At 45.7% G+C, this 26,821-nt stretch overlaps 1 protein-coding gene across 6 annotated transcripts in view; it reads left to right on the top strand.

Annotated features, from left to right (window-relative positions):
- The window catches only part of LOC106566212 (dedicator of cytokinesis protein 3), a 401,791-nt gene that overhangs the window by 232,769 nt on the left and 142,201 nt on the right, over positions 1-26,821 (top strand). For 5 of the 6 annotated variants that reach the window (XM_082959510.1, XM_082959511.1, XM_082959512.1 and 2 more), the window contains exons 1-3: positions 5,629-5,708; positions 6,058-6,118; positions 14,553-14,700. In XM_082959510.1, coding sequence (XP_082815636.1) covers positions 5,637-5,708; positions 6,058-6,118; positions 14,553-14,700 — 281 coding nt within the window. In that variant the 5' untranslated portion in view covers positions 5,629-5,636. Of the gene's footprint in view, positions 1-5,626; positions 5,709-6,057; positions 6,119-14,552; positions 14,701-26,821 lie in introns of those variants that run through there. The other variant, XM_045691962.2, reaches the window with a different exon arrangement.

Raw genomic sequence — 26,821 nt, forward strand, 5'->3', positions numbered from 1 at the left:
GAGGAGACAGGGGGAGGCAGAGAGGAGACATGGGGAGCCAGAGAGGAGACAGAGAGGAGACAGAGAGAGACAGGGGGAGGCAGAGAGGAGACAGGGGGAGGCAGAGAGGAGACATGGGGAGCCAGAGAGGAGACAGAGAGGAGACAGAGAGGACACAGGGGGAGACATAGAGAAGGCAGAGAGGAGACAGAGGGAGACAGTGAGGAGACAGAGAGGAGACAGTGAGGAGACATGAGGAGACATGAGGAGACAGAAAGGAGACAGGGGGAGACAGAGAGAAGGCAGAGAGGAGACAGAAGGAGACAGAGAGGAGACAGAAAGGAGACAGGGGGAGACAGAGAGGAGACGGGGGAGACAGAGAGGAGACAGAATGAGACAGAGAGGAGGCAGAGAGGAGACAGGGGGAGACAGAGAGGAGACAGAGAGGAGACAGAGAGCAGACAGGGGGAGACAGACAGGAGACAAGGGGAGGACAGAGATGAGACAGGGGGAGACAGAGAGGGGACAGAGAGGAGACGGACAGGAGGCCCGGGATGAAAGGGTCTCATTATCTCCCTCCTTCCTCAGGCTCTGTCCTTCTTTCTCCCCACATTTAGACGAGCAGCAGGCTCTGCCGTTCATCACACACACACACACACACACACACACACACACACACACACACACACACACACACACACACACACACACACACACACACACACACACACACACACACACACACACAGCGGTCAGGCAGAGGAAAGCTGTCCAGCTGGTTTGACCTTGATAACCTGTTGTCTGGTATTATCATCTCCTAGCTACTGGGTCTGACATTTAGCTCAGGTAACAAGAGGCAAATACATATGTATGTGTGTGTGTGTGTGTGTGTGTGTGTGTGTGTGTGTGGTGTGCGTGTGCGTGTGCGTGTGCGTGTGTGTGTGTGCGTGCGTGCGTGCGTGCGTGCGTGCGTGCGTGCGTGCGTGCGTGCGTGTGTGTGCGTGGCAGCCTCTGTTCTGAGGGATATATTTTAAAATGGATTCCGTCACTGCGAAGATCACACTAAATCATCCCACTGAAAATATTGACATGGTGCATATCATCGTCACAGAACCCAGTAGAAGTTTATGTTGTAGGGGGGGACCTGTTTTATGGTAACACAGTAGAACCTAGGAACACTAGAGGAGGTACGCCTGGAGACCAAAGGAGCTGCAGTAGTTACCAAGGAGACTTCGTTACCAAGGAGGCATATTTAAATAAATGTGGGCTGAAGGAGATCTTTCCTTGTCAAATATCTATCATTTCACCACCATCTCAGGCAGTCCCTCCCACTCACAACCTGTCCATGGGTTTCAAGTTGTATTAGTCGTATGTACAGGATACACATGGTATAAATCATCCAACCAAATGCATTCCTTCTGGACAATGTAACAACCATTCAAAAAATAATTATAGACAGTTTAGCAGAAGTACACTGATCAAAAATATAAACACGACATGCAAACATTTCAAAGATTTTACTGAGTTACATTTCAGATGGCGCCTGGGACTCTGTATCATATTACCTACAGCTCATCTCCCCTGGGATGAGAGATTCTCCATGTGTCTGTTAGGATATCCATACCTCAGCTTGACAAAGCACCAGCCAACTACCTTAGAGGACTTGAAACTATTTCTATTTAGTATCCTGGCTAAGCACCTGCTAGCTAGTAGCTACGTCAGAGTGCTAATTCAAACTATACGTTTGTTATTAACTTATTGCACCGCAGGAGCGGTTGCTAAATCTTTTTGTTTCTGTTAGGATCTCTGGCTAAGCACCTGCTAGCTACCTCAGAGTGATAGTTCAAACTATAAGTATGTTATTAACATTTATGGCTGGTACTTGCACCTGGAGTAGCAATTGTTCGACAAAAAAAGAAGCTGTCGTATTTAGAGCAATGGCCCATCAAACATTTGGATAGAACAAGGAAGTAGAAATGATCATGTGGAGATGACTGGGTAGAAAAGGGGTTTTAACTACTACCTGCTATCTAGGAGGAGACGTTACTCTACGGTCTATAACCCCAGGACGCTGATTGGGCTGGCTCTTTTACCACCTCGCTCGGGTTGGGTACAGTTACCGTAAACTCTATTCCTATATTCACAATATCATTCCACTTAAAATAGAGTCGTTTGAAACTGAATCCTCTACACATATTTCCTGCAGATATACCATTTCATATTTTGTTCCCCTCTGTGAGAGGAACTGATTCACTGATGATAGTTTGTCCTTAGTGGACCCAACATGTTTATAATCTGATGATGGTTTGTCCTTAGTGGACCCAACATGTTTATAATCTGATGATGGTTTGTCCTTAGTGGACCCAACATGTTTATAATCTGATGATGGTTTGTCCTTAGTGGACCCAACATGTTTATAATCTGATGATAGTTTGTCCTTAGTGGACCCAACATGTTTATAATCTGATGATAGTTTGTCCTTAGTGGACCCAACATGTTTATAATCTGATGATAGTTTGTCCTTAGTGGACCCAACATGTTTATAATCTGATGATGGTTTGTCCTTAGTGGACCCAACATGTTTATAATCTGATGATAGTTTGTCCTTAGTGGACCCAACATGTTTATAATCTGATGATGGTTTGTCCTTAGTGGACCCAACATGTTTATAATCTGATGATAGTTTGTCCTTAGTGGACCCAACATCTTTATAATCTGATGATAGTTTGTCCTTAGTGGACCCAACATGTTTATAATCTGATGATGGTTTGTCCTTAGTGGACCCAACATGTTTATAATCTGATGATAGTTTGTCCTTAGTGGACCCAACATGTTTATAATCTGATGATAGTTTGTCCTTAGTGGACCCAACATATTTATAATCTGATGATGGTTTGTCCTTTCTGGACCCAACATGTTTATAATCTGATGATGGTTTGTCCTTAGTGGACCCAACATGTTTATAATCTGATGATAGTTTGTCCTTAGTGGACCCAACATATTTATAATCTGATGATAGTTTGTCCTTTCTGGACCCAACATGTTTATAATCTGATGATGGTTTGTCCTTATGGACCCAACATGTTTATAATCTGATGATGGTTTGTCCTTAGTGGACCCAACATGTTTATAATCTGATGATAGTTTGTCCTTAGTGGACCCAACATATTTATAATCTGATGATGGTTTGTCCTTAGTGGACCCAACATGTTTATAATCTGATGATAGTTTGTCCTTATGGACCCAACATATTTATAATCTGATGATAGTTTGTCTTTAGTGGACCCAACATGTTTATAATCTGATGATAGTTTGTCCTTTCTGGACCCAACATATTTATAATCTGATGATGGTTTGTCTGTAACGACTCTCGTTGGTGGTAGGAATAGTAGACCAAAGCGCAGCGTGGAAAGTGTTCATGATTCTTTTATTCACAAAACACTTAAACAAAATACAAAAAGGTGAAAACGAAAGCGTACAGCTCTATCAGGCACGGACACTAAACAGAAAACAAGATCCCACAAAACCCAAAAGGAAAATGACCATTTATATATGATCCCCAATCAGAGACAACGATAGACAGCTGCCTCTGATTGGGAACCACACTCGGCCAAAAACAAAGAAATAGAAAACATAGACTTCCCCACCCGAGTCACACCCTGACCTAACCAAACATAGAGAATAATAAGGATCTCTACGGTCAGGGCGTGACATTGTCCTTATTGGACCCAACAATATCTGCTGAGTATAGATAAAGATAGTACTTCATGGGTATCGTCTTCTTTTAGATGTCTTTGCTTTCTGTGAGTCATTGAGGAGCCGCACACATGCAGACATCAGACAAAATATACAACTATAAAACAGAAAGACATAGCCCCTTCTGACAGCATCATGCCCCCCTCTGAGTCAAACGGTTGCATACAGTGTTGGCGTGTGTGTGTGTTTCTGTCTGTGTGTGTGTGTGCGTGTGTGTGTTACTGTTTGTGTGTGTGAGTGTATGTGTGCGTGTGTGTATATGTGTGTGCTAGGGATGTGTCAAATATAAACATTTTCTTAACGTTTAAATGTTTAAACAATAAAAATAAAAAATAAACATAAAATGATGTGAATTCACAATTCAGACAATGGTCCTGTTAATAACCACTAGGAGGACTTCATTACCATCTGCTGGTTTTACTGTCTATGAGAGGATGTGGGCTTCAACACCCTGATGTTTTACTGTCTATGAGAGGATGTGGACTTCAACGCCCTGATGTTTTACTGTCTATGAGAGGATGTGGGCTTCAACACCCTGATGTTTTACTGTCTATGAGAGGATGTGGGCTTCAACACCCGGATGTTTTACTGTCTATGAGAGGATGTGGACTTCAACGCCCTGATGTTTTACTGTCTATGAGAGGATGTGGGCTTCAACACCCTGATGTTTTACTGTCTATGAGAGGATGTGGACTTCAACGCCCTGATGTTTTACTGTCTATGAGAGGATGTGGGCTTCAACACCCGGATGTTTTACTGTCTATGAGAGGATGTGGGCTTCAACACCCTGATGTTTTACTGTCTATGAGAGGATGTGGGCTTCAACACCCGGATGTTTTACTGTCTATGAGAGGATGTGGGCTTCAACACCCGGATGTTTTAATGTCTATGAGAGGATGTGGGCTTCAACACCCGGGTGTTTTAATGTCTATGAGAGGATGTGGGCTTCAACACCCTGATGTTGTAATGTCTATGAGAGGATGTGGGCTTCAACACCCTGATGTCATATTTACACACACAATACAAGATGCCATGTCGATAAACCGTGACGGCCACGGATGGAGAAATCGTGCAAAGCGCGATCTCTCAAACACCAGACGTAACAACAGATTGTTGGACGTCTATGAACACGCTGTCATACGTCACTGCTACCAGCCATCACATTGGTGAGAAGTGGGACAGGAAGTCCCATGTCATGACAACTGGGAACATGGAAGAGAAGCCCACAGCAGAGAACCTCAAACAGCATAACTACCATGGTTGCTGAGTGGGTGGGGGACAGCAGTAAGGGGAGCGCTGTCTGGTAGCCAGGACTGAGGTAGAATGAACTGCACTGCCCCCTAGTGGTCATTAACAGGACCATTATCTGAATTGTGAATTCACATCATCTTCTGTTTTTTTCTTATCGTTAAAACGTTTTTTTTTTTTTAAGGCAGTAAAAAATAGGCAGTTTAAAATGTTAAGAAAATGTTTACCTTTTTCACATCCCTAGTTAAGACTATAATGTTGATATCATGTATGGTCAGTCCTTGTATCCATAGCTCTGTCTGTGAGTTTGAGAGTGGTTACATTTCTCCAGACCTATCCCATAAATGTTTACCAAATCAGTGGGTGGGTGGCCCTTTGTTATTGTTGCAGTTTGCCCCTATAATATGTCATGTAATATGCTGCTATCCTTAGATGGTCTCTATCTTTGCGATGCGATAATGGTTTGGTTTAGAAAATGTATTTTGTATTGTATTATACTGCATGTTTTTTTGTTTTTGTTTTCTGGCCAATGACTGTTCGAATCCAAAGTGTGTACTGGCGGATTCTAAATAGTGTGACTTGACATCCCATCGCAGAAATTGCTTGGAAATGCAGCAACAGTAGTTTTTCTTTCTTATTTCAGTGAGAAGTTTATGGTCAGACTGAACAAGAATGGAGGTCCCAAAAATCCAGAAAAGGTTGACCGACTGTGTGCTCTCTTCACGGTGAGCTCACCAGACACCCTTCCCCCTCCACCCCAATAGCATCACAATCAACATTTATGTGATCATCAAACAATAGTTTCCGTAATGGTTATTGGCTTTATCGTCTCTTACATGACTAACTAATGTATTTACCTCTTTACTCTGGCCTTTATCACCCCTTACACAACTAACTAATGTATTTAACTGTTTACTCTGGCCTTTATCACCCCTTACACAACTAACTAATGTATTTAACTGTTTACTCTGGCCTTTATCACCCCTTACACAACTAACTAATGTATTTAACTGTTTACTCTGGCCTTTATCACCCCTTACACAACTAACTAATGTATTTAACTTTACTCTGCAGGATCTAAGCAATAAGGACATGAAGCGGGACCTGTATATCGTTTCCCAAGTCATCAGAACTGGTAAGACATGATGTCTAGAATTTCATTTGGTCTCAGTGAGAGTAAAGCACTATGGTGCATCTGTTTCATTAAAGGAAATAGGCTTAGGAGGGATGCCCCTCTCCTCCTGCAAGGCCAGCAACATCCTAAGTGGCCTCATGTAACTTATGTGTTATCTTTCCTTGGCTGGCTCTGAATGTGGAGAACAGTCCACCTTTGAGCCCAAATTACAGCTTTTATACAAAGCATGAGCACATGTGACTACAGACAGAGAGACTAACTGCTGTGACTACAGACAGAGAGACTAACTGCTGTGACTACAGACATAGAGACTAACTGCTGTGACTACAGACATAGAGACTAACTGCTGTGACTACAGACAGAGACTAACTGCTGTGACTACAGACAGAGAGACTAACTGCTGTGACTACAGACATAGAGACTAACTGCTGTGACTACAGACATAGAGACTAGCTGCTGTGACTACAGACAGAGAGACTAACTGCTGTGACTACAGACAGAGACTAACTGCTGTGACTACAGACAGAGACTAACTGCTGTGACTACAGACAGAGACTAACTGCTGTGACTACAGACAGAGACTAACTGCTGTGACTACAGACATAGAGACTAACTGCTGTGACTACAGACATAGAGACTAACTGCTGTGACTACAGACATAGAGACTAACTGCTGTGACTACAGACAGAGACTAACTGCTGTGACTACAGACATAGAGACTAACTGCTGTGACTACAGACAGAGAGACTAACTGCTGTGACTACAGACAGAGAGACTAACTGCTGTGACTACAGACAGAGAGACTAACTGCTGTGACTACAGACATAGAGACTAACTACTGTGACTACAGACAGAGACTAACTGCTGTGACTACAGACATAGAGACTAACTGCTGTGACTTCAGACATAGAGACTAACTGCTGTGACTACAGACATAGAGGCTAACTGCTGTGACTACAGACAGAGAGACTAACTGCTGTGACTACAGACAGAGACTAACTGCTGTGACTACAGACATAGAGACTAACTGCTGTGACTACAGACATAGAGACTAACTGATGTGACTACAGACATAGAGACTAACTGCTGTGACTACAGACATAGAGACTAACTGCTGTGACTACAGACATTGAGACTAACTGCTGTGACTACAGACAGAGACTAACTGCTGTGACTACAGATAGAGAGACTAACTGCTGTGACTACAGACAGAGACTAACTGCTGTGACTACAGACAGAGACTAACTGCTGTGACTACAGACAGAGAGACTAACTGCTGTGACTACAGACATAGACTAACTGCTGTGACTACAGACATAGAGACTAACTGCAGTGACTACAGACATAGAGACTAACTGCTGTGACTACAGACAGAGACTAACTGCTGTGACTACAGACAGAGAGACTAACTGCTGTGACTACAGACAGAGACTAACTGCTGTGACTACAGACAGAGACTAACTGCTGTGACTACAGACATAGAGACTAACTGCTGTGACTACAGACATAGAGACTAACTGCTGTGACTACAGACATAGAGACTAACTGTTGTGACTACAGACAGAGACTAACTGCTGTGACTACAGACAGAGACTAACTGCTGTGACTACAGACAGAGACTAACTGCTGTGACTACAGACAGACAGACAGACAGACAGACAGACAGACAGACAGACAGACAGACAGACAGACAGACAGACAGACAGACAGACAGACAGACAGACAGACAGACAGACAGACAGACAGACAGACAGACAGACAGATAGACAAAGCAGTGGTGTGACTACAGATAGGCAGACAAGCTGCTGACTACAGCCAGCCAGCCAGCCAGCCAGCCAGCCAGCCAGCCAGACAGACAGACAGAGACAGACAGACAGACAGACAGACAGACTAAGCAGTGGTGTGACTACAGACTGTGACAGTTTTCTTTGTAACATCATCGTTAGACGGCTCAGTAACCAGGTCGCCACGGCTCATAGAACGAGGTTGTTTAGGGGGTGCGTTTCCCAGAGAACACCTCTGGGAAACGCTGTGCACTCTGGGAAACGCTGTGCGTTCTCATCAGGAATCCCTACAAACGACGGCCTAGTGGAAAGCAATAGAGATGGAGACATGACAGGCCATACACGCTCACCAGCCAAGTTATTCCCAAGGATAACGTTGATACCCTCAATATGCAATGAAGGACGCACCCCCCTAAACAACCTCACCTTTCACCAGTCCACAATCCAACATCAGTTTATGTAATGGAACTGACAGTGTCCAAACCGATGCCCCTAATTTAAACACTATTCCCCGAATCAGTCTCAGCAGAGAAGGTTAACACAGACTCTAACACAACGAATCAGAGGCACCTGTGTCCCTCAGGATCTTCACTGGCACTGGGTCTTTACCTCCTAACAGAGACAGAAAACCCTCCGTAATGAAAGGTAAATAATCTGGGTCAGCCGAGACTTTCACACGCCCCTGGACATGAGACGTAGTGACAGGCGTCGGTTTAGGTCTAACGTTAGAGTACTGAATTTACCCTTAGCCCTGAGAACAGGACATTCTTTTTTCCAATGACCTGAACCCTGAAAGTCTTGACCAAAGTCAGCTTTACCACGTGAGTCAGGCTCAACCCTAGCTGAATGAAACTCTGCCCGTGAACCACAGTATCTCGGTGAGCGAGGTCCAAATCTCTCCGAACGCCTCCACTCACTCCGAATACGGGGTTCTGCAAAAACACTTTTGTGAGTCAAAACATACTCGTCCGTCAAAACCGCAGCTTCAGAGAGTCTTCACTTTTCGTTTGTTAATGTACGTGGCTATTTGATCAGGGATTGTGTCCTTAAATTGCTCTAACGTAAACTGATCACACTGGCCCTGGAAATATGCAACTGCAGAGGCGGAACACCAGCGATTAAACTGTGACGATAACTCTCGCGCAAACTCAACATGAGTATGTTTATCAATTTCTAAATCATTGGCGGTTGTAACGGCTGTCGGGAGAGAGAGTAGACCAAGGCGCAGCGGCATTAGTGTTCATCATGATTTTAATTAACGTAAGAACACTATACAAAAACACGACAGCAAAACAGTCCTGTTAGGAAATAATCTAACAGAAACAATTACCCACAAAACCCCAACGGAAAAACAGGCACTTATGTGTGACTCCCAATCAGCAACAACCAACAACAGCTGTGCCTGATTGGAAGCCACACGGCCAAAATCAATGAAACAGACAACATAGAAAATTAACATAGAATGCCCACCCAATGTAACACCCTGGCCTAACCAAAATAAAGAACAAAAACCCCTCTCTATGGCCAGGGCGTTACAGTACCCCCCCCCTCAAGGTGCGGACTCCGGCCGCAAAACCTGACTCTGAAGGGGAGGGTCCGGGTGGGCCTTCTTACGGCGGCGGCTCAGGTGCGGGACGTGGCCTCCGCTCCACCCTCGGCGTCGCCCACTTAGGTAGAGCCCCTGGCTGCGCTGGAGGACTGGCGGGCGACCTTGGTTGCGCCCGGCTGGCGGGCGAACCTGGCTGCGCCCGGCTGGCGGGCGGCGATGGCTGCGCCCGGCTGGCTGGCGACCCTGGCTGCGCCCTGCTGGCGGGCGGCGATGGCTGCGTCGGACAGGCGGGCGGCTCTGGCGGCTCCGGACAGGCGGGCGGCTCTGGCGGCTCTGGACAGGCGGGTGGCTCTGGCGGCTCCGGACTGGCGGGCGGCTCTGGCGGTGCCGGACTGGCGGGCGGCTCTGGCGGCTCCGGACTGGCGGCGACTCTGGCGGGCGGCTCTGGACTGGCGAGACCCACTGGAGGCCTGGTCCGTTGAGCAGGCACAGGACTGACAAGGATGGGGAGACCCACTGGAGGCCTGGTCCGAGGAGGAGTCACAGGACAGACCAGGATGGGGAGACCCACTGGAGGCCTGGTCCGTGGAGGCTGCACAGGCTTAACCAGGATGGGGAGACCCACTGGAGGCCTGGTCCGAGGAGGAGGCACAGGATAAACCGGGCTGTGGGGGAGCACTGGAGTTCTGGTATGTACGCTCGACATGCTTTCTCCAGGCTGAATGCCCACTTTGGCCCGGCACGGGCGGAGCGCAGGCATTGGGCGAACTGGGCCCTCCCAGCGCTCTGGAGACACAGTGCGCAGCGCCGGCGCAGGATAACCTGGACCGAGGAGGCGCATTGGAGACCAGACGCGCTGAGCTGGCACCTTCCGCCCTAGCTCGAAGCCTGCACTCTTATGGCACTTGCGAGTGCAGCACTCGCATGGCACTCGCTGGCCTATAGCGCACCGGGCTATGCACGCGCACTGGAGACACCGTGCGCTTCACAGCATAACACGGTGCCTTACCAGTACCACGCTGCCTGCCGTAAGCACGGGGAGTTGGCCCAGAATTCCTTCCTGGTTCCGCCACACTCCCCGTGTGCCCCCCCCAAAAAATATTTTGGGGCTGCCTCTCGTGTCTGCTGCGCTCCCTTTCCTCATACCAGCGCCTCTCAGCTCTCGCCGCCTCGATCTCCCACTGCGGGCGGCGATAATCCCCAGCTTAAGCCAATGGTCCTTTACCGCCCAGGATTTCCTCCCAAGTCCATAATTCCAGATAGCTCCTCTCCTGGTTCTTCTCCTTGCGCAGCTCCTTCCTCCGCTGCTTGGTCCGTTTTTGGTGGGTAATTCTGTAACGATCGTCTGGAAGAGGGGACCAAGATGCAGCGTGGTGAGTGTTCATATTGAATTTTAATAATACAAAACACTTGAACATAAGACAAACGAACGCCAACAGTTCTGTCAGTGCAAACCACACAACAGAAACAATTACCCACAAAACCCCAACGGAAAAACAGGCACTTATGTGTGTGACTCCCAATCAGCAACAACCAACAACAGCTGTGCCTGATTGGAAGCCATACGGCCAAAATCAATGAAACAGACAACATAGAAAATGAACATAGAACGCCCACCCAATGTAACACCCTGGCCTAACCAAAATAAAGAACAAAAACCCCTCTCTATGGCCAGGGCGTTACAGCGGTGAACCTTTAGGAACCAATTTGTAAATCTGTAACACAGCCTTTTTAACCTTAACATAGGTGACACTGTCGGTAAAGCGCAAGAGAGCTGAATATGCTTCCTGCACTTTACCAGTCAACATACACTGCAACATTAAAGTGCAATCATTATCAGGCCAACTCCTAGCGTCAGCAACACGCTCAAACATCGCAAATAACTTCTCAGGGTCCTTCTCATTCAATTGTGGCAACAGCCGTAAGTTTCCAAATATATATACAACGTGTCCGAGGCACGACAGAGAGAGGATCATCCCCTAGGTGAATCAGGGTCACCTTCCCAAAGCAAACTCTCCCCCGAAAGCTTTCCTTCCCTAACCAATTCTAGCTGCTCTTGTTGCAGCTTGATTTAGCGTGCACCAAATCCTGTTTAAATTCCAATTCCTTTTCATGCTTAACACAATCATACTCTAGCTTAACACGATCATAGTCTTGCTTAACACGATCATACTCTAGCTTAACACGATCATACTCTAGCTTAACACGATCATACTCTAGCTTAACACGATCATACTCTAGCTTAACACGATCATACTCTAGCTGTAATAGAAGCAGTTCTTTCTGCTGTTCAAAAATAAAGACTACTGGGGCTAACAGACGGCGCGGCCATTGTAGCGAAACGGGGAGCCGGCTGGAGGGTTGGCGAGTCCTCGGCAGAGGCTGCCCCAGTGGTAACTTCTAGAATACCACTCTCCATCAGATTGGCCTTCAATATCAACCTACCATCATTTTTTAGACGTTTATCATTAATTTCAACCTGGAAGTGTTCATCGATCTTCAACAGCTGTTCTTTACTAGATCATTCTAACAGTTCCTCTGATGGAACGCGAATGAACTCATCTACATTAGTCACAAGTAACGGAATTCGGCCCCAGAGACAACTGCTCTCCATGGACACCACACAAAAATAACAAACAATATAACCATGCCCAACGTATTCTAGTGAGGACTCAGATCTCCCTCGCTAGCTTTAAGCACCAGCTGTCAGAGCAGCTCACAGATCACTGCGCCTGTACATAGACCACCTGTAAACAGCCCATCTATCTACCTACCTCATCCCCATACTGTATTTATTTATTTATTTATCTTGCTCCTTTGCACCCCAGTATCTACTTCCACATTCATCTTCTGCACATCTACCATTCCAGTGTTTAATTGCTGTATTGTAATTACTTCACCACTATGGCCTATTTATTGCCTTTACCCCCCTTATCCTACCTCATCTGCACACACTGTATATAGACTTTTTTCTACTGTATTATTGACTGTATGTTTGTTTTACTCCATGTGTAACTCTGTGTTGTTGTATGTTGTCGAACTGCTTTGCTTTATCTTGACCAGGTCGCAGTTGTAAATGAGAACTTGTTCTCAACTTGCCTACCTGGTTAAATAAAGGTGAAATAAAAAAAATATACATATAAAATTCCAAAGTGGAACATGTCGCTAACCCTAACAGGGGAAAAGAAAGGCTATAGCTCCGGGTAGCAAATAGCACTACCCAAATCTCCCGCTGAGGTACACAGCTGATTGGCTCTGAATGTGCAGACCGATGTCCCAACAGTGAGTAGAGCAAAAGTATCCAGCCTCGGCAGGGGCCTGGAAACTAACCAATGTTAGTCTCTCCAACGCAGCACACAAACCAATTATCCACCGCAGTGGCAAGGTTACCAAACAAACAAAGGCAACCAACACCGGGCACCAAACAGCACAACTCGAAAAAACTAAGTTTATGAAAACATTAAACCCCCCCCCCCCCCCCAACGTTTTCTCCCAAACACAACACTCCTATCAGTTAGCTCAACAACACTAGTATTATTATACTTTACCAGGCAACGTGCCTGTTTTGATGACGTCACCGGACAACCAAAATCACTGATACGTCTCTAAGGCACTATACCAAACACTTATAAGACTAGGCAGTGAATACCAACCATAGTGCCATCCCAATTAGTATTAATCCATCATAATGCAACTAAATACTATACACTAAAATGTCTAGGAACCAACCTTACGATCCTGGACGAGGACCCACTTGTTTACGAACCGACTCGTAGCCCGTAGCAAAGAGGGAGACACAGAGATGAAGAAATAAACATATTTATTAAATAAAGTAACTATATACAAGTAACAATAGTGTATGTAGTCAGTAGTGTGAGTGAGTGGATGAGTGTATAGATGGTGATAATGAGGGGTGTTGAGAGGTGCCAAAACGAACACAAAGAAGCCCCAAAATGTCACAACCAAAAACAACAGTGTGTCTGCATGGAGAGAGTCTCCTCGATGTATGGGGGGGAAGGGTGTATTCATCCTAGGTGTGTCCCAATTCGCTGACTACACTCCCGGCTCCGCCCACCGACCGACATCCTATTAAGGAAAACAAGAGCAAAGAGAAAGAATACGGCGGCAGACAGCAGTCGGGCAGCGGTCGACAGACGACAGACAGACAGACAGACAGACAGACAGACAGACAGACAGACAGACAGACAGACAGACAGACAGACAGACAGACAGACAGACAGACAGACAGACAGACAGACAGACAGACAGACAGACAGACTGCTAAATGACTCACTACTGTAGTATCTCTGGATCAGAGAGTCTGCTAAATGACTCACTACTGTAGTGTCTCTGGATCAGAGAGACTGCTAAATGACTCACTACTGTAGTATCTCTGGATCAGAGAGTCTGGTAAATGACTCACTACTGTAGTATCTCTGGATCAGAGAGTCTGCTAAATGACTCACTACTGTAGTATCTCTGGATCAGAGAGTCTGGTAAATGACTCACTACTGTAGTATCTCTGGATCAGAGAGTCTGCTAAATGACTCACTACTGTAGTATCTCTGAATCAGAGAGTCTGTTAAATGACTCACTACTGTAGTGTCTCTGGATCAGAGAGTCTGCAAAATGACTCACTACTGTTGTGTTTCTGGATCAGAGAGTCTGATAAATGACTCAAATGTTATTATAAACTGGGTGGTTCGAGCCCTGACTGCTGATTGGCTGACATCCATATATCAGAGCGTATACCACGGGTATGACAAAACATTTATTTTTACTGCTCTAATTACGTTGGTAACCAGTTTATAATAGCAATAAGGCACCTCTGGGGTTTGTGGTATATGGCCAATATACCACGGTTAAGGGCTGTATCCAGGCACTACGTGATGCGTCGTGCATAAGAACAGCCCTTAACCGTGGTATATTGGTCGTATACCACACCCCCTCAGGCCTTATTGCTTAAATATCATGACTTGGTATGTACTATATAATGTACGTACTGCAATATTACGTTGGTCTTATTGTGTGTGTGTGCGTGTGCGTGTGCGTGCGTGCGTGTGCGTGTGCGCGGGGTGTGTGTGTGTGTGTGTGTGTGCAGGTCGGATGCTGCTGAATGACTCTAAGAAGGGTCCTCCTCACGTCCAGTACAGAAGGCCGTACGGCTGCGCGGTGCTGGCCATGAGTGATGTACTACAGACCATCTCAGAGCTGAAGGAGGAGAAGGACTTTGTTCTCAAAGTCTACACGTGAGTGACACGCAGGCACACACACACACACAGGCATGCACGTACATACATCACACACACACACACACACACACACACACACACACACACACACACACACACACACACACACACACACACACTGCTGTACCGTATGTAATTATATGATTGTATTTTAACTGATTCACATCCTGATAACCCTCCACCATTAGACTCAGTCACATCCTGATAACCCTCCACCATTAGACTCAGTCACACCCTGATAACCCTCCACCATTAGACTCAGTCACATCCTGATAACCATCCACCATTAGACTCAGTCACATCCTGATAACCATCCACCATTAGACTCAGTCACATCCTGATAACCATCCACCATTAGACTCAGTCACATCCTGATAACCATCCACCATTAGACTCAGTCACATCCTGATAACCCTCCACCATTAGACTCAGTCACATCCTGATAACCATCCACCATTAGACTCAGTCACATCCTGATAACCCTCCACCATTAGACTCAGTCACATCCTGATAACCCTCCACCATTAGACTCAGTCACATCCTGATAACCATCCACCATTAGACTCAGTCACATCCTGATAACCCTCCACCATTAGACTCAGTCACATCCTGATAACCATCCACCATTAGACTCAGTCACACCCTGATAACCCTCCACCATTAGACTCAGTCACATCCTGATAACCCTCCACCATTAGACTCAGTCACATCCTGATAACCCTCCACCATTAGACTCAGTCACATCCTGATAACCCTCCACCATTAGACTCAGTCACATCCTGATAACCCTCCACCATTAGACTCAGTCACACCCTGATAACCCTCCACCATTAGACTCAGTCACATCCTGATAACCCTCCACCATTAGACTCAGTCACATCCTGATAACCATCCACCATTAGACTCAGTCACATCCTGATAACCATCCACCATTAGACTCAGTCACATCCTGATAACCCTCCACCATTAGACTCAGTCACATCCTGATAACCCTCCACCATTAGACTCAGTCACATCCTGATAACCCTCCACCATTAGACTCAGTCACATCCTGATAACCCTCCACCATTAGACTCAGTCACATCCTGATAACCCTCCACCATTAGACTCAGTCACATCCTGATAACCCTCCACCATTAGACTCAGTCACATCCTGATAACCCTCCACCATTAGACTCAGTCACATCCTGATAACCCTCCACCATTAGACTCAGTCACATCCTGATAACCCTCCACCATTAGACTCAGTCACGTCCTGATAACCACTCCACCATTAGACTCAGTCACATCCTGATAACCCTCCACCATTAGACTCAGTCACATCCTGATAACCCTCCACCATTAGACTCAGTCACATCCTGATAACCATCCACCATTAGACTCAGTCACATCCTGAGTACACCACTCCACCATTAGACTCAGTCACCATCCACCATTAGACTCAGTCACATCCTGATAACCCTCCACCATTAGACTCAGTCACGTCCTGATAACCCTCCACCATTAGACTCAGTCACATCCTGATAACCCTCCACCATTAGACTCAGTCACATCCTGATAACCCTCCACCATTAGACTCAGTCACGTCCTGATAACCCTCCACCATTAGACTCAGTCACATCCTGATAACCCTCCACCATTAGACTCAGTCACGTCCTGATAACCCTCCACCATTAGACTCAGTCACATCCTGATAACCCTCCACCATTAGACTCAGTCACATCCTGATAACCCTCCACCATTAGACTCAGTCACATCCTGATAACCCTCCACCATTAGACTCAGTCACATCCTGATAACCATCCACCATTAGACTCAGTCACATCCTGATAACCCTCCACCATTAGACTCAGTCACATCCTGATAACCCTCCACCATTAGACTCAGTCACATCCTGATAACCCTCCACCATTAGACTCAGTCACATCCTGATAACCATCCACCATTAGACTCAGTCACATCCTGATAACCCTCCACCATTAGACTCAGTCACATCCTGATAACCATCCACCATTAGACTCAGTCACATCCTGATAACCCTCCACCATTAGACTCAGTCACATCCTGATAACCATCCACCATTAGACTCAGTCACATCCTGATAACCCTCCACCATTAGACTCAGTCACATCCTGATAACCCTCCACCATTAGACTCAGTCACATCCTGATAACCCTCCACCATTAGACTCAGTCACATCCTGATAACCATCCACCATTAGACTCAGTCACATCCTGATAACCCTCCACCATTAGACTCGGTCACATCCTGATAACCATCCACCATTAGACTCAGTCACATCCTGATAACCCTCCACCATTAGACTCAGACATAATGCAATAGGAAACAAACACAGTTTCCCCATCAGCAATAGACCACTAATGATAAACTCTTTCTAGCCATAGAGAAATCAACACGTTAAAATTGTGTGATGATTATGCCAATGTATTAGCAATCTGGTTGCATTTGTTTTGTGGGTGAGTGTATTTCTAATGCTTTGTCTTTGGAAAAATGCCATCGCAACAGAAATGGCTAAGTCTTGCTCTGTTTCGCTCATTAAGCCCTTATGGTTCCCCCGTCACACAGTCTAATGTGTTTACTATGGAAATGAAGGAGAACTTGAATGCTGATTAAGTCAGAATAGAAGAAAGACTAATTTAGGAACTGCCTGTTAATGTTTCATTATCCGTTTTCCACAAGTGAAATTGTTAAGCATTAATGGAATGTAAAGCACTTTATTACAAATGTTGATGTACAGTAACAGTCAAAAGTTTGGACACGCCTACTCATTTAAGGGTTTTTCTTTATTTTTACTATTTTATAGATTGTAGAATAATAGTGAAGACATCAAAACTATGAAATAACACATGTGGAATCACGTAGTAACCAAAGTAACCAAATATATTTTAGATTCTTCAAAGTAGCCACCGTTTCCCTTGATGACAACTTTGCAGACTCTTTGCATTCTCTCAACCAGCTTCATGAGGAATACTTTTCCAACAGTCTTGAAGGATTTCCCACATATGCTGAGCACATGTTGGCTGCTTTTCCTTCACTCTGCGGTCCAACTCATCCCAAACCATCTCAATTGGGTTGATGTCGGGTGATTGTGGAGGCCAGGTCATCTGATGCTTACTCCATCACTCTCCTTCTTGGTCAAATAGCCCTTACACAGCCTGGAGGTGTGTTTTGGGTCATTGTCCTGTTGAAAAACAAATGATGCGCAAACCAGATGTGATGGCGTATCGCTGCAGAATGCTGTGGTAGCCATGCTGGTTAAGTGTGCCTTGAATTCTAAATAAATCACTGACAGTGTCACCAGCAAAACACCCGAACACCATAACACCTCCTCCTCCATGCTTCATTGTGGGAACCACACATGCGGAGATCATCCGTTCACCTACTCTGTGTCTCACAAAGACACAGCAGTTGGAACCAAAAATCTCAAATTTGGACTCATCAGACAAAAGGACAGATTTCCACCGGTCTAATGACCATTGCTCGTGTTTCTTGGCCCAAGCAAGTCACTTCTTAATATTCTTAACTCTCGGTTTTTCTTTCCTGTGCCGGTCCTCATGAGAGCCAGTTTCATCATTGCGCTTGATGGTTTTTGCGACTGCATTTTAAGAAACTTTAAAAGTTCTTGAAATGTTCTGGATTGACTGACCTTCATGTCGTAAAGTAATGTACTGCAGTGTCTCTTTGCTTATTTGAGCTGTTCTTGGCATAATATGGACTTGGTCTTTTATCAAATAGGGGTATCTTCTGTATACCCCCCCCCCCACACCTTTTCACAACACAACTGATTGTCTCAAACGCATTAAGAAGGTGTCACGTCCTGACCAGTATAGAGGATATTTTGTTATTGTAGTTTGGTCAGGAAGTGGCAGAGGGTAGTTTATTTATGTATTACGGGGTTTTTGGTCACTGGTCCATGTTTGTATTTACATTTACATTACATTTAAGTCATTTAGCAGACGCTCTTATCCAGAGCGACTTACAAATTGGTGCATTCACCTTACAATATCCAGTGGAACAACCACTTACAATAGTGCATCTAAATCTTTTAAGGGGGGGGGGGGGTTAGAAGGATAACTTTATCCTATCCCAGGTATTCCTTGAAGAGGTGGGGTTTCAGGTGTCTCCGGAAGGTGGTGATTGACTCCGCTGTCCTGGCGTCGTGAGGGAGCTTGTTCCACCATTGGGGTGCCAGAGCAGCGAACAGTTTTGACTGGGCTGGGCGGGAACTGTGCTTCCTCAGAGGTAGGGAGGCGAGCAGGCCAGAGGTGGATGAACGCAGTGCCCTTGTTTGGGTGTAGGGCCTGATCAGAGCCTGAAGGTACGGAGGTGCCGTTCCCCTCACAGCTCCGTAGGCAAGCACCATGGTCTTGTAGCGGATGCGAGCTTCAACTGGAAGCCAGTGGAGAGAGCGGAGGAGCGGGGTGACGTGAGAGAACTTGGGAAGGTTGAACACCAGACGGGCTGCGGCGTTCTGGATGAGTTGTAGGGGTTTAATGGCACAGGCAGGGAGCCCAGCCAACAGCGAGTTGCAGTAATCCAGGCGGGAGATGACCAGTGCCTGGATTAGGACCTGCGCCGCTTCCTGTGTGAGGCAGGGTCGTACTCTGCGAATGTTGTAGAGCATGAACCTACAGGATCGGGTCACCGCCTTGATGTTGGTGGAGAACGACAGGGTGTTGTCCAGGGTCACTCCAAGGTTCTTAGCACTCTGGGAGGAGGACACAAGGGAGTTGTCAACCGTGATGGCGAGATCATGGAACGGGCAGTCCTTCCCCGGGAGGAAGAGCAGCTCCGTCTTGCCGAGGTTCAGCTTGAGGTGGTGATCCGTCATCCACGCTGATATGTCTGCCAGACATGCAGAGATGCGATTCGCCACCTGGTTGTCAGAAGCGGGAAAGGAGAAGATTAATTGTGTGTCGTCTGCATAGCAATGATAGGAGAGACCATGTGAGGATATGACAGAGCCAAGAGACTTGGTGTATAGCGAGAATAGGAGAGGGCCTAGAACAGAGCCCTGGGGGACACCAGTGGTGAGAGCACGTGGTGCGGAGACAGATTCTCGCCATGCCACCTGGTAGGAGCGACCTGTCAGGTAGGACGCAATCCAAGTGTGGGCCGCGCCGGAGTTGCCCAGCTCGGAGAGGGTGGAGAGGAGGATCTGATGGTTCACAGTATCAAAGGCAGCAGATAGGTCTAGAAGGATGAGAGCAGAGGAGAGAGAGTTAGCTTTAGCAGTGCGGAGAGCCTCCGTGACACAGAGAAGAGCAGTCTCAGTTGAATGCCCAGTCTTGAAACCTGACTGATTAGGCTCAAGAAGGTCATTCTGAGAGAGATAGCAAGAGAGCTGGCCAAGGACGGCACGTTCAAGAGTTTTGGAGAGAAAAGAAAGAAGGGATACTGGTCTGTAGTTGTTGACATCGGAGGGATCGAGTGTAGGTTTTTTTCAGAAGGGGTGCAACTCTCGCTCTCTTGAAGACGGAAGGGACGTAGCCAGCGGTCAAGGATGAGTTGATGAGGTAGGGGAGAAGGTCTCCGGAAATGGTCTGGAGAAGAGAGGAGGGGATAGGGTCAAGTGGGCAGGTTGTTGGGCGGCCGGCCGTCACAAGACGCGAGATTTCATCTGGAGAGAGAGGGGAGAAAGAGGTCAAAGCACAGGGTAGGGCAGTGTGAGCAGGACCAGCGGTGTCGTTTGACTTAGCAAACGAGGATCGGATGTCGTTAACCTTCTTTTCAAAATGGTTGACGAAGTCATCCGCAGAGAGGGAGGAGGGGGGGAGGAGGATTCAGGAGGGAGGAGAAGGTAGCAAAGAGCTTCCTAGGGTTAGAGGCAGATGCTTGGAATTTAGAGTGGTAGAAGGTGGCTTTAGCAGCAGAGACAGAAGAGGAAAATGTAGAGAGGAGGGAGTGAAAGGATGCCAGGTCCGCAGGGAGGCGAGTTTTCCTCCATTTCCGCTCGGCTGCCCAGAGCCCTGTTCTGTGAGCTCGCAGTGAGTCGTCGAGCCATGGAGCAGGAGGGGAGGACCGAGCCGGCCTGGAGGATAGGGGACAGAGAAAATCAAAGGATGCAGAGAGGGAGGAGAGGAGGGTTGAGGAGGCAGAATCAGGAGATAGGTTGGAGAAGGTTTGAGCAGAGGGAAGAGATGATAGGATGGAAGAGGAGAGAGTAGCGGGAGAGAGAGAGCGAAGGTTGGGACGGTGCAATACCATCCGAGTAGGGGCAGAGTGAGAAGTGTTGGATGAGAGCGAGAGGGAAAAGGATACAAGGTAGTGGTCAGAGACTTGGAGGGGAGTTGCAATGAGATTAGTGGAAGAACAGCATCTAGTAAAGATGAGGTCAAGCGTATTGCCTGCCTTGTGAGTAGGGGGGGAAGGTGAGAGGGTGAGGTCAAAAGAGGAGAGGAGGGGAAAGAAGGAGGCAGAGAGGAATGAGTCAAAGGTAGACGTGGGGAGGTTAAAGTCACCCAGAACTGTGAGAGGTGAGCCATCCTCAGGAAAGGAACTTATCAAGGCGTCAAGCTCATTGATGAACTCTCCAAGGGAACCTGGAGGGCGGTAAATGATAAGGATGTTAAGCTTGAAAGGGCTGGTAACTGTGACAGCATGGAATTCAAATGAGGAGATAGACAGATGGGTCAGGGGAGAAAGAGAGAATGTCCACTTGGGAGAGATGAGGATTCCAGTGCCACCACCCCGCTGGCTCGATGCTCTAGGGGTATGCGAGAACACGTGGGCAGACGAGGAGAGAGCAGTAGGAGTAGCAGTGTTATCTGTGGTAATCCATGTTTCCGTCAGCGCCAGGAAGTCTAGGGACTGGAGGGTAGCATAGGCTGAGATGAACTCAGCCTTGTTGGCCGCAGACCGGCAGTTCCAGAGGCTGCTGGAGACCTGGAACTCCACGTGGGTCGTGCGCGCTGGGACCACCAGGTTAGAATGGCAGCGGCCACGCGGTGTGGAGCGTTTGTGTGGCCTGTGCAGAGGGGAGAGAACAGGGATAGACAGACACATAGTTGACAAGCTACAGAAGAGGCTACGCTGATGCAAAGGAGATTGGAATGACAAGTGGACTACACGTCTCGAATGTTCTGAAAGTTAAGCTTACGTTGCAAAAATCTTATTGACTAAAATGACGAAGATGATACAGTACTGCTGGCTGGTGGAGTAGGCTAGCTAGCAGTGGCTGCGTTGTTGACTTAGAACGTGTAGCTGGCTAGGTAACCTCGATAGTTTCAGTACTACACCTTGTCATGATACAAAAGCAACTTTGTAGCTAGCTAACATAACACTAATCAAGACGTTCCTTTGTAATGTATTTAGTTTCTACAATGCTGCTCGTCGGTAATAGTTGGCTGGGTTTGGAAAAATGGCGTCGCGGGGGACGGAAATAGCTGGCTAGCTAACCTCGATAATTACTAAACTACACAGTTATCAAGCTATTACAAAGACAACTATGTAGCTAGCTAGATAACACTGCACTAGTCAAATCGTTCCGTTGTAAAGTATTAGTATCTACAGCGCTGCTAGTCGGTAACGGTTGGCTAGCTAGCAGTGGGTTAATGATGACTAGGTGTGTTGACTAAGTCTGGCGTCGCGTCGCGGCTGGCTAGCTAGCCTCGATAATTACTCTAACTACACAATTATCTTAGATGCAAATACAGCAAAGATAACTATGTAGCTGGCTAACTAACACTAACACTACACTAATCAAGTTGTTCCGTTGTAATGTAATAGTTTCTACAGTGCTGCTAGTCGGTAGAAGTTAGCTGGTTGGCTAGCTAGCAGTGTTGACTAGCTAGCTAGCAGTGATGACTACGTTAGGAGGACGAAGATAGCTAACCTCGATAATTACTCTAATTACTCTAAACTACACGATTATCTTTGATACAAAGACGGCTATGTAGCTAGCTAAGAAAAATTGCTCAGATCAAACAAATCAAACCGTTGTAATGTAATGAAGTGTAATATTACCTGTGGAGCGAAGTGTAGTACGACTGCTCGCTCCAAACCGACTGCTCGCTCCAAACATATTTCTATGTTATATTCTAGGGTAGTTTTTCTATGTGTAGGTTGGGTGTTGGACTCTCAATTGGAGGCAGGTGTTTCTAGTTGCCTCTGATTGGGAGTCCTATAAATAGGTGTGTGTTTTCTTTGTCACTTGTGGGTAGTTGTTTGAGAGCACTGCTTTTGTTGAGCCTGCTTCTCTGTTCCTGTTGTTAGTTTGTTTATTGTTTTTCCGTGGTGTTTCTCATTTTATTTAATAAATATGTTGAGCACGCAACCCGCTGCGCCTTGGTCCCATTCTCTCTTCCACGACAGCTGTGACAGAAGGAATGAAATTCCACTAATGAACTTTTAACAAGGCACACCTGTTAATTGAAATGCATTCCAAGTGACTACCTCATGAAGCTGGTTGAGAGAATGCCAAGATTATGCGAAGCTGTCAACAAGGTGAAGGGTAGCAGCTTTGAAGAATCTCAAATATATTTTGATTTGTTTAACACTTTTTTTGGTTACTACATAATTCAATATGTGTTATTTCATAGTTTTGATGTCTTCACTATTATTCTACAATGTAGAAAATAGTAAAAATAAAGAAAAACCCCGGAATGAGTAGGTGTGTCCAAACTTTTGACTGGTACTGTCAGTAGGGTTATATAGATATATGTTGATATGCTGTCAGTAGGGATATATACAGCGGCTTGCGAAAGTATTCACAACCTTTGGCATTTTTCCTATTTTGTTGCCTTACAACCTGGATTTAAAATAGATTTTTGGGGGGTTTGTATCATTTGATTTACACAACATGACTACCATTTTGAAGATGCAAAATATTTTTTATTGGGAAGCAAACAGGAAATAAGACAAAAAAAACGGAAAACTTGAGAATGCATAACTATTCACAAAGCAATACTTTGTAGAGCCACCTTTTGCACCAATTACAGCAGCAAGTCTCTTGGGGTATGTCACTATAAGCCTGGCACATCTAGCCACTGGGATTTATGCCCATTCTTCTAGGCAATACGGCTTCAGCTCCTTCAAGTTGGATGGCTTCCACAGGTGTACAGCAATCTTTAAGTTATACCACAGATTCTCAGTTGGATTGTGGTCTGGGCTTTGACTAGGCCATTCCAAGACATTTAAATGTTTCCCCTTAAACCACTCGAGTGTTGCTTTAGAAGTATGCTTAGGGTCATTGTCCTGTTAGAAGGTGAACCTCCGTCCCAATCTCAAATCTCTGGAAGACTGAAACAGGTTTTCCTCAAGAATTTCCCATTACTTAGTTCCATCCATCATTCCTTCAATTCTGACCAGTTTCCCAGTCCCTGTATGATGCTGCCACCACCATGCTTCACTGTGGGGATGTTGTTCTCGGGGTGATGAGATGTGTTGGGTTTGCGACAGACATAGCGTTTTCCTTGATGGCCAAAAAGTTACATTTTAATCTCATCTGACCAGAGTACCTTCTTCCATATGTTTAGGGAGTCTCCCAGATGTCTTTTGGTGAACACCAAACATGTTTGCTTATTTTTTTCTTTAAGCAATGGCTTTTTTTTTTCTGGCCACTCTTCTGTTAAGCCCAGCTCTGTGGAGTGTTCGGCTTAAAGTGGTCCTATGGACAGATACTTCAATCTCCTCTGTGGAGCTTTGCAGCTCCTTCAAGGTTATCTTTGATCTCTTTGTTGTCTCTCTGATTAATGCCCTCCTTGCCTGGTCCGTGAGTTTTGGTGGGCGGCCCTCTCTTGGCATTTTTTAATAATGGATTTAATGGTGCTCCGTGGGATGTTCAAAGTTTCTGATATATTTTTTGTAACCCAACCCTGATCTCTACTTCTCCACAACTTTGTCCCTGACCTGTTTGGAGAGCTCCTTGGTCTTCATGGTGCTGCTTGCTTAGTGGTGCCCCTTGCTTAGTGGTGTTGAAGACTCTGGGGCCTTTCAGAACAGGTGTATATATACTGAGATCATGTGGTAGATCATGTGACACTTAGATTGCACACAGGTGGACTTTATTTAACTAATTGTGTGACTTCTGAAGGTTATTGGTTGCACCAGATCTTATGTAGGGGCTTCATAGCGAAGGAATACAAATGCACGTTCCACTTTTCTGTTTTCTTGTTTTTTTTTGTATTTTTTGAAACAAGTTATTTTTTTTCATTTCACTTGACCAATTTGGACTATTTTGGGTATGTCCATTACATGAAATCCAAATTAAAATCAATTTAAATTATAGGTTGTATTGCAACAAAATAGGAAAAATGACAAGGGGTGTGAATACTTTTACAAGGCACTGTAGATATATGTTGATATACTTTCAGTAGGGTTATATAGATCCATATATACAGTAGATAGATACATGTTGATATACTTTCAGTAGGGATATATAGATACATATATACAGTAGATAGATACATGTTGATATACTTTCAGTAGGGATATATAGATACATATATACAGTAGATAGATACATGTTGATATACTTTCAGTAGGGATATATAGATACATATATACAGTAGATAGATACATGTTGATATACTGTCAGGAGGGATATATAGATACATATATACAGTAGATAGATACATGTTGATATACTGTCAGGAGGGATTGTCACGAATCCCACCGAAGGTGGCTCCCCTGCCTGGCGGTCGTCATCGCCGGCCTACTAGCCGCCGCTGATCCGTTTATCCTTTTCTGTATGTTTGGTCTTATTGGTTGCACCTGTTCCCTATTGTGTTTCTTGATTTGTGTTTATTTAAGCCTGTTTAGCCCGCCCAGGTTTGTGCGGGATTATTTTTGCTGTCTTGTATTTTGGATGTGCTGGCTTAAGCCTTATTATCTCTCTCCGGACTGTTTGTTCTGGGTTGGTCGTTTGTTTTTACGTGCCCGTCTGTTTTGGCGTGACCGGTTTGTGCCGGAAGAAATAAAGGACGTTGTCCCTCTGCTCTCTGCGCCTGACTCCAACCAATCCTAGTATCCCGTGACAGGGATATATAGATATACTGTCAGTAGGGATATATAGATACATGTTGATATACTGTCAGTAGGGATATATAGATACATGTTGATATACTGTCAGTAGGGATATATAGATACATGTTGATATACTGTCAGTAGGGATATATAGATACATGTTGATATACTGTCAGTAGGGATATATAGATACATGTTGATATACTGTCAGTAGGGATATATAGATACATGTTGATATACTGTCAGTAGGGATATATAGATACATGTTGATATACTGTCAGTAGGGATATATAGATACATGTTGATATACTGTCAGTAGGGATATATAGATACATGTTGATATACTGTCAGTAGGGATATATAGATACATGTTGATATACTGTCAGTAGGGATATATAGATACGTGTGGTTCATCTGATTTATTTAATGTTTGAATAATTGATTGATTTAACTCTACTATAAGATGATTAGTTATCTTGAGCTCTCTTCCTCTCCCCCTCTCTCTCTCTAGCCCTCTCGCTCTCTCTTGCTCTCTTTCTCTCACTCTCTCTCCCTCTCGCTCTCTTCCTCTCCCTCTCGCTCTCTCTTGCTCTCTTTCTCTCCCTGTTTCTCTCTCTCTCTCCCTCTCCCTCTCTCTTGCTCTCTTTCTCTCCCTCTCGCTCTCTCCCTCTCACTCTCTTCCTCTCCCTCTCTCTCCCTCTCTCCCTGTTTCTCTCTCTCTGCCTGTTTCTCTCCCTCTCCCTCTCTCTCTCTCTCTCTCTCCCTCTCCCTCTCTCTTGCTCTCTTTCTCTCACTCTCTCTCTCTCGCTCTCTTCCTCTCCCTCTCTCTCTCCTCTCGCTCTCTCTTGCTCTCTTTCTCTCTTTCTCTCCCTGTTTCTCTCTCTCTCTCCCTCTCCCTCTCTCTTGCTCCCTTTCTCTCACTCTCGCTCTCTCTTGCTCTCTTTCTTTCTCTCTCTCTGATTGTGCAAAGTCATGTGTAACTTGGAATCAAAGCCTTGTCTTCTAGCTGGGTATTAGTATTAGGTACCCTATCTCTAGGAGATGCTTTAGAGAAGAGACAGAGGCCAGAGTTTTTCTTCGTCAGAACACAAGTGGATATTGGCTCCGTGGTGGGTATTTAGATCAGGGTTTG

The sequence above is a fragment of the Salmo salar genome, chromosome 12 (assembly GCF_965601325.2).
Source record: "Salmo salar chromosome 12, fSalSal1, whole genome shotgun sequence".
In the NCBI taxonomy this organism is placed as follows: Eukaryota; Metazoa; Chordata; class Actinopteri; order Salmoniformes; family Salmonidae; genus Salmo; species Salmo salar.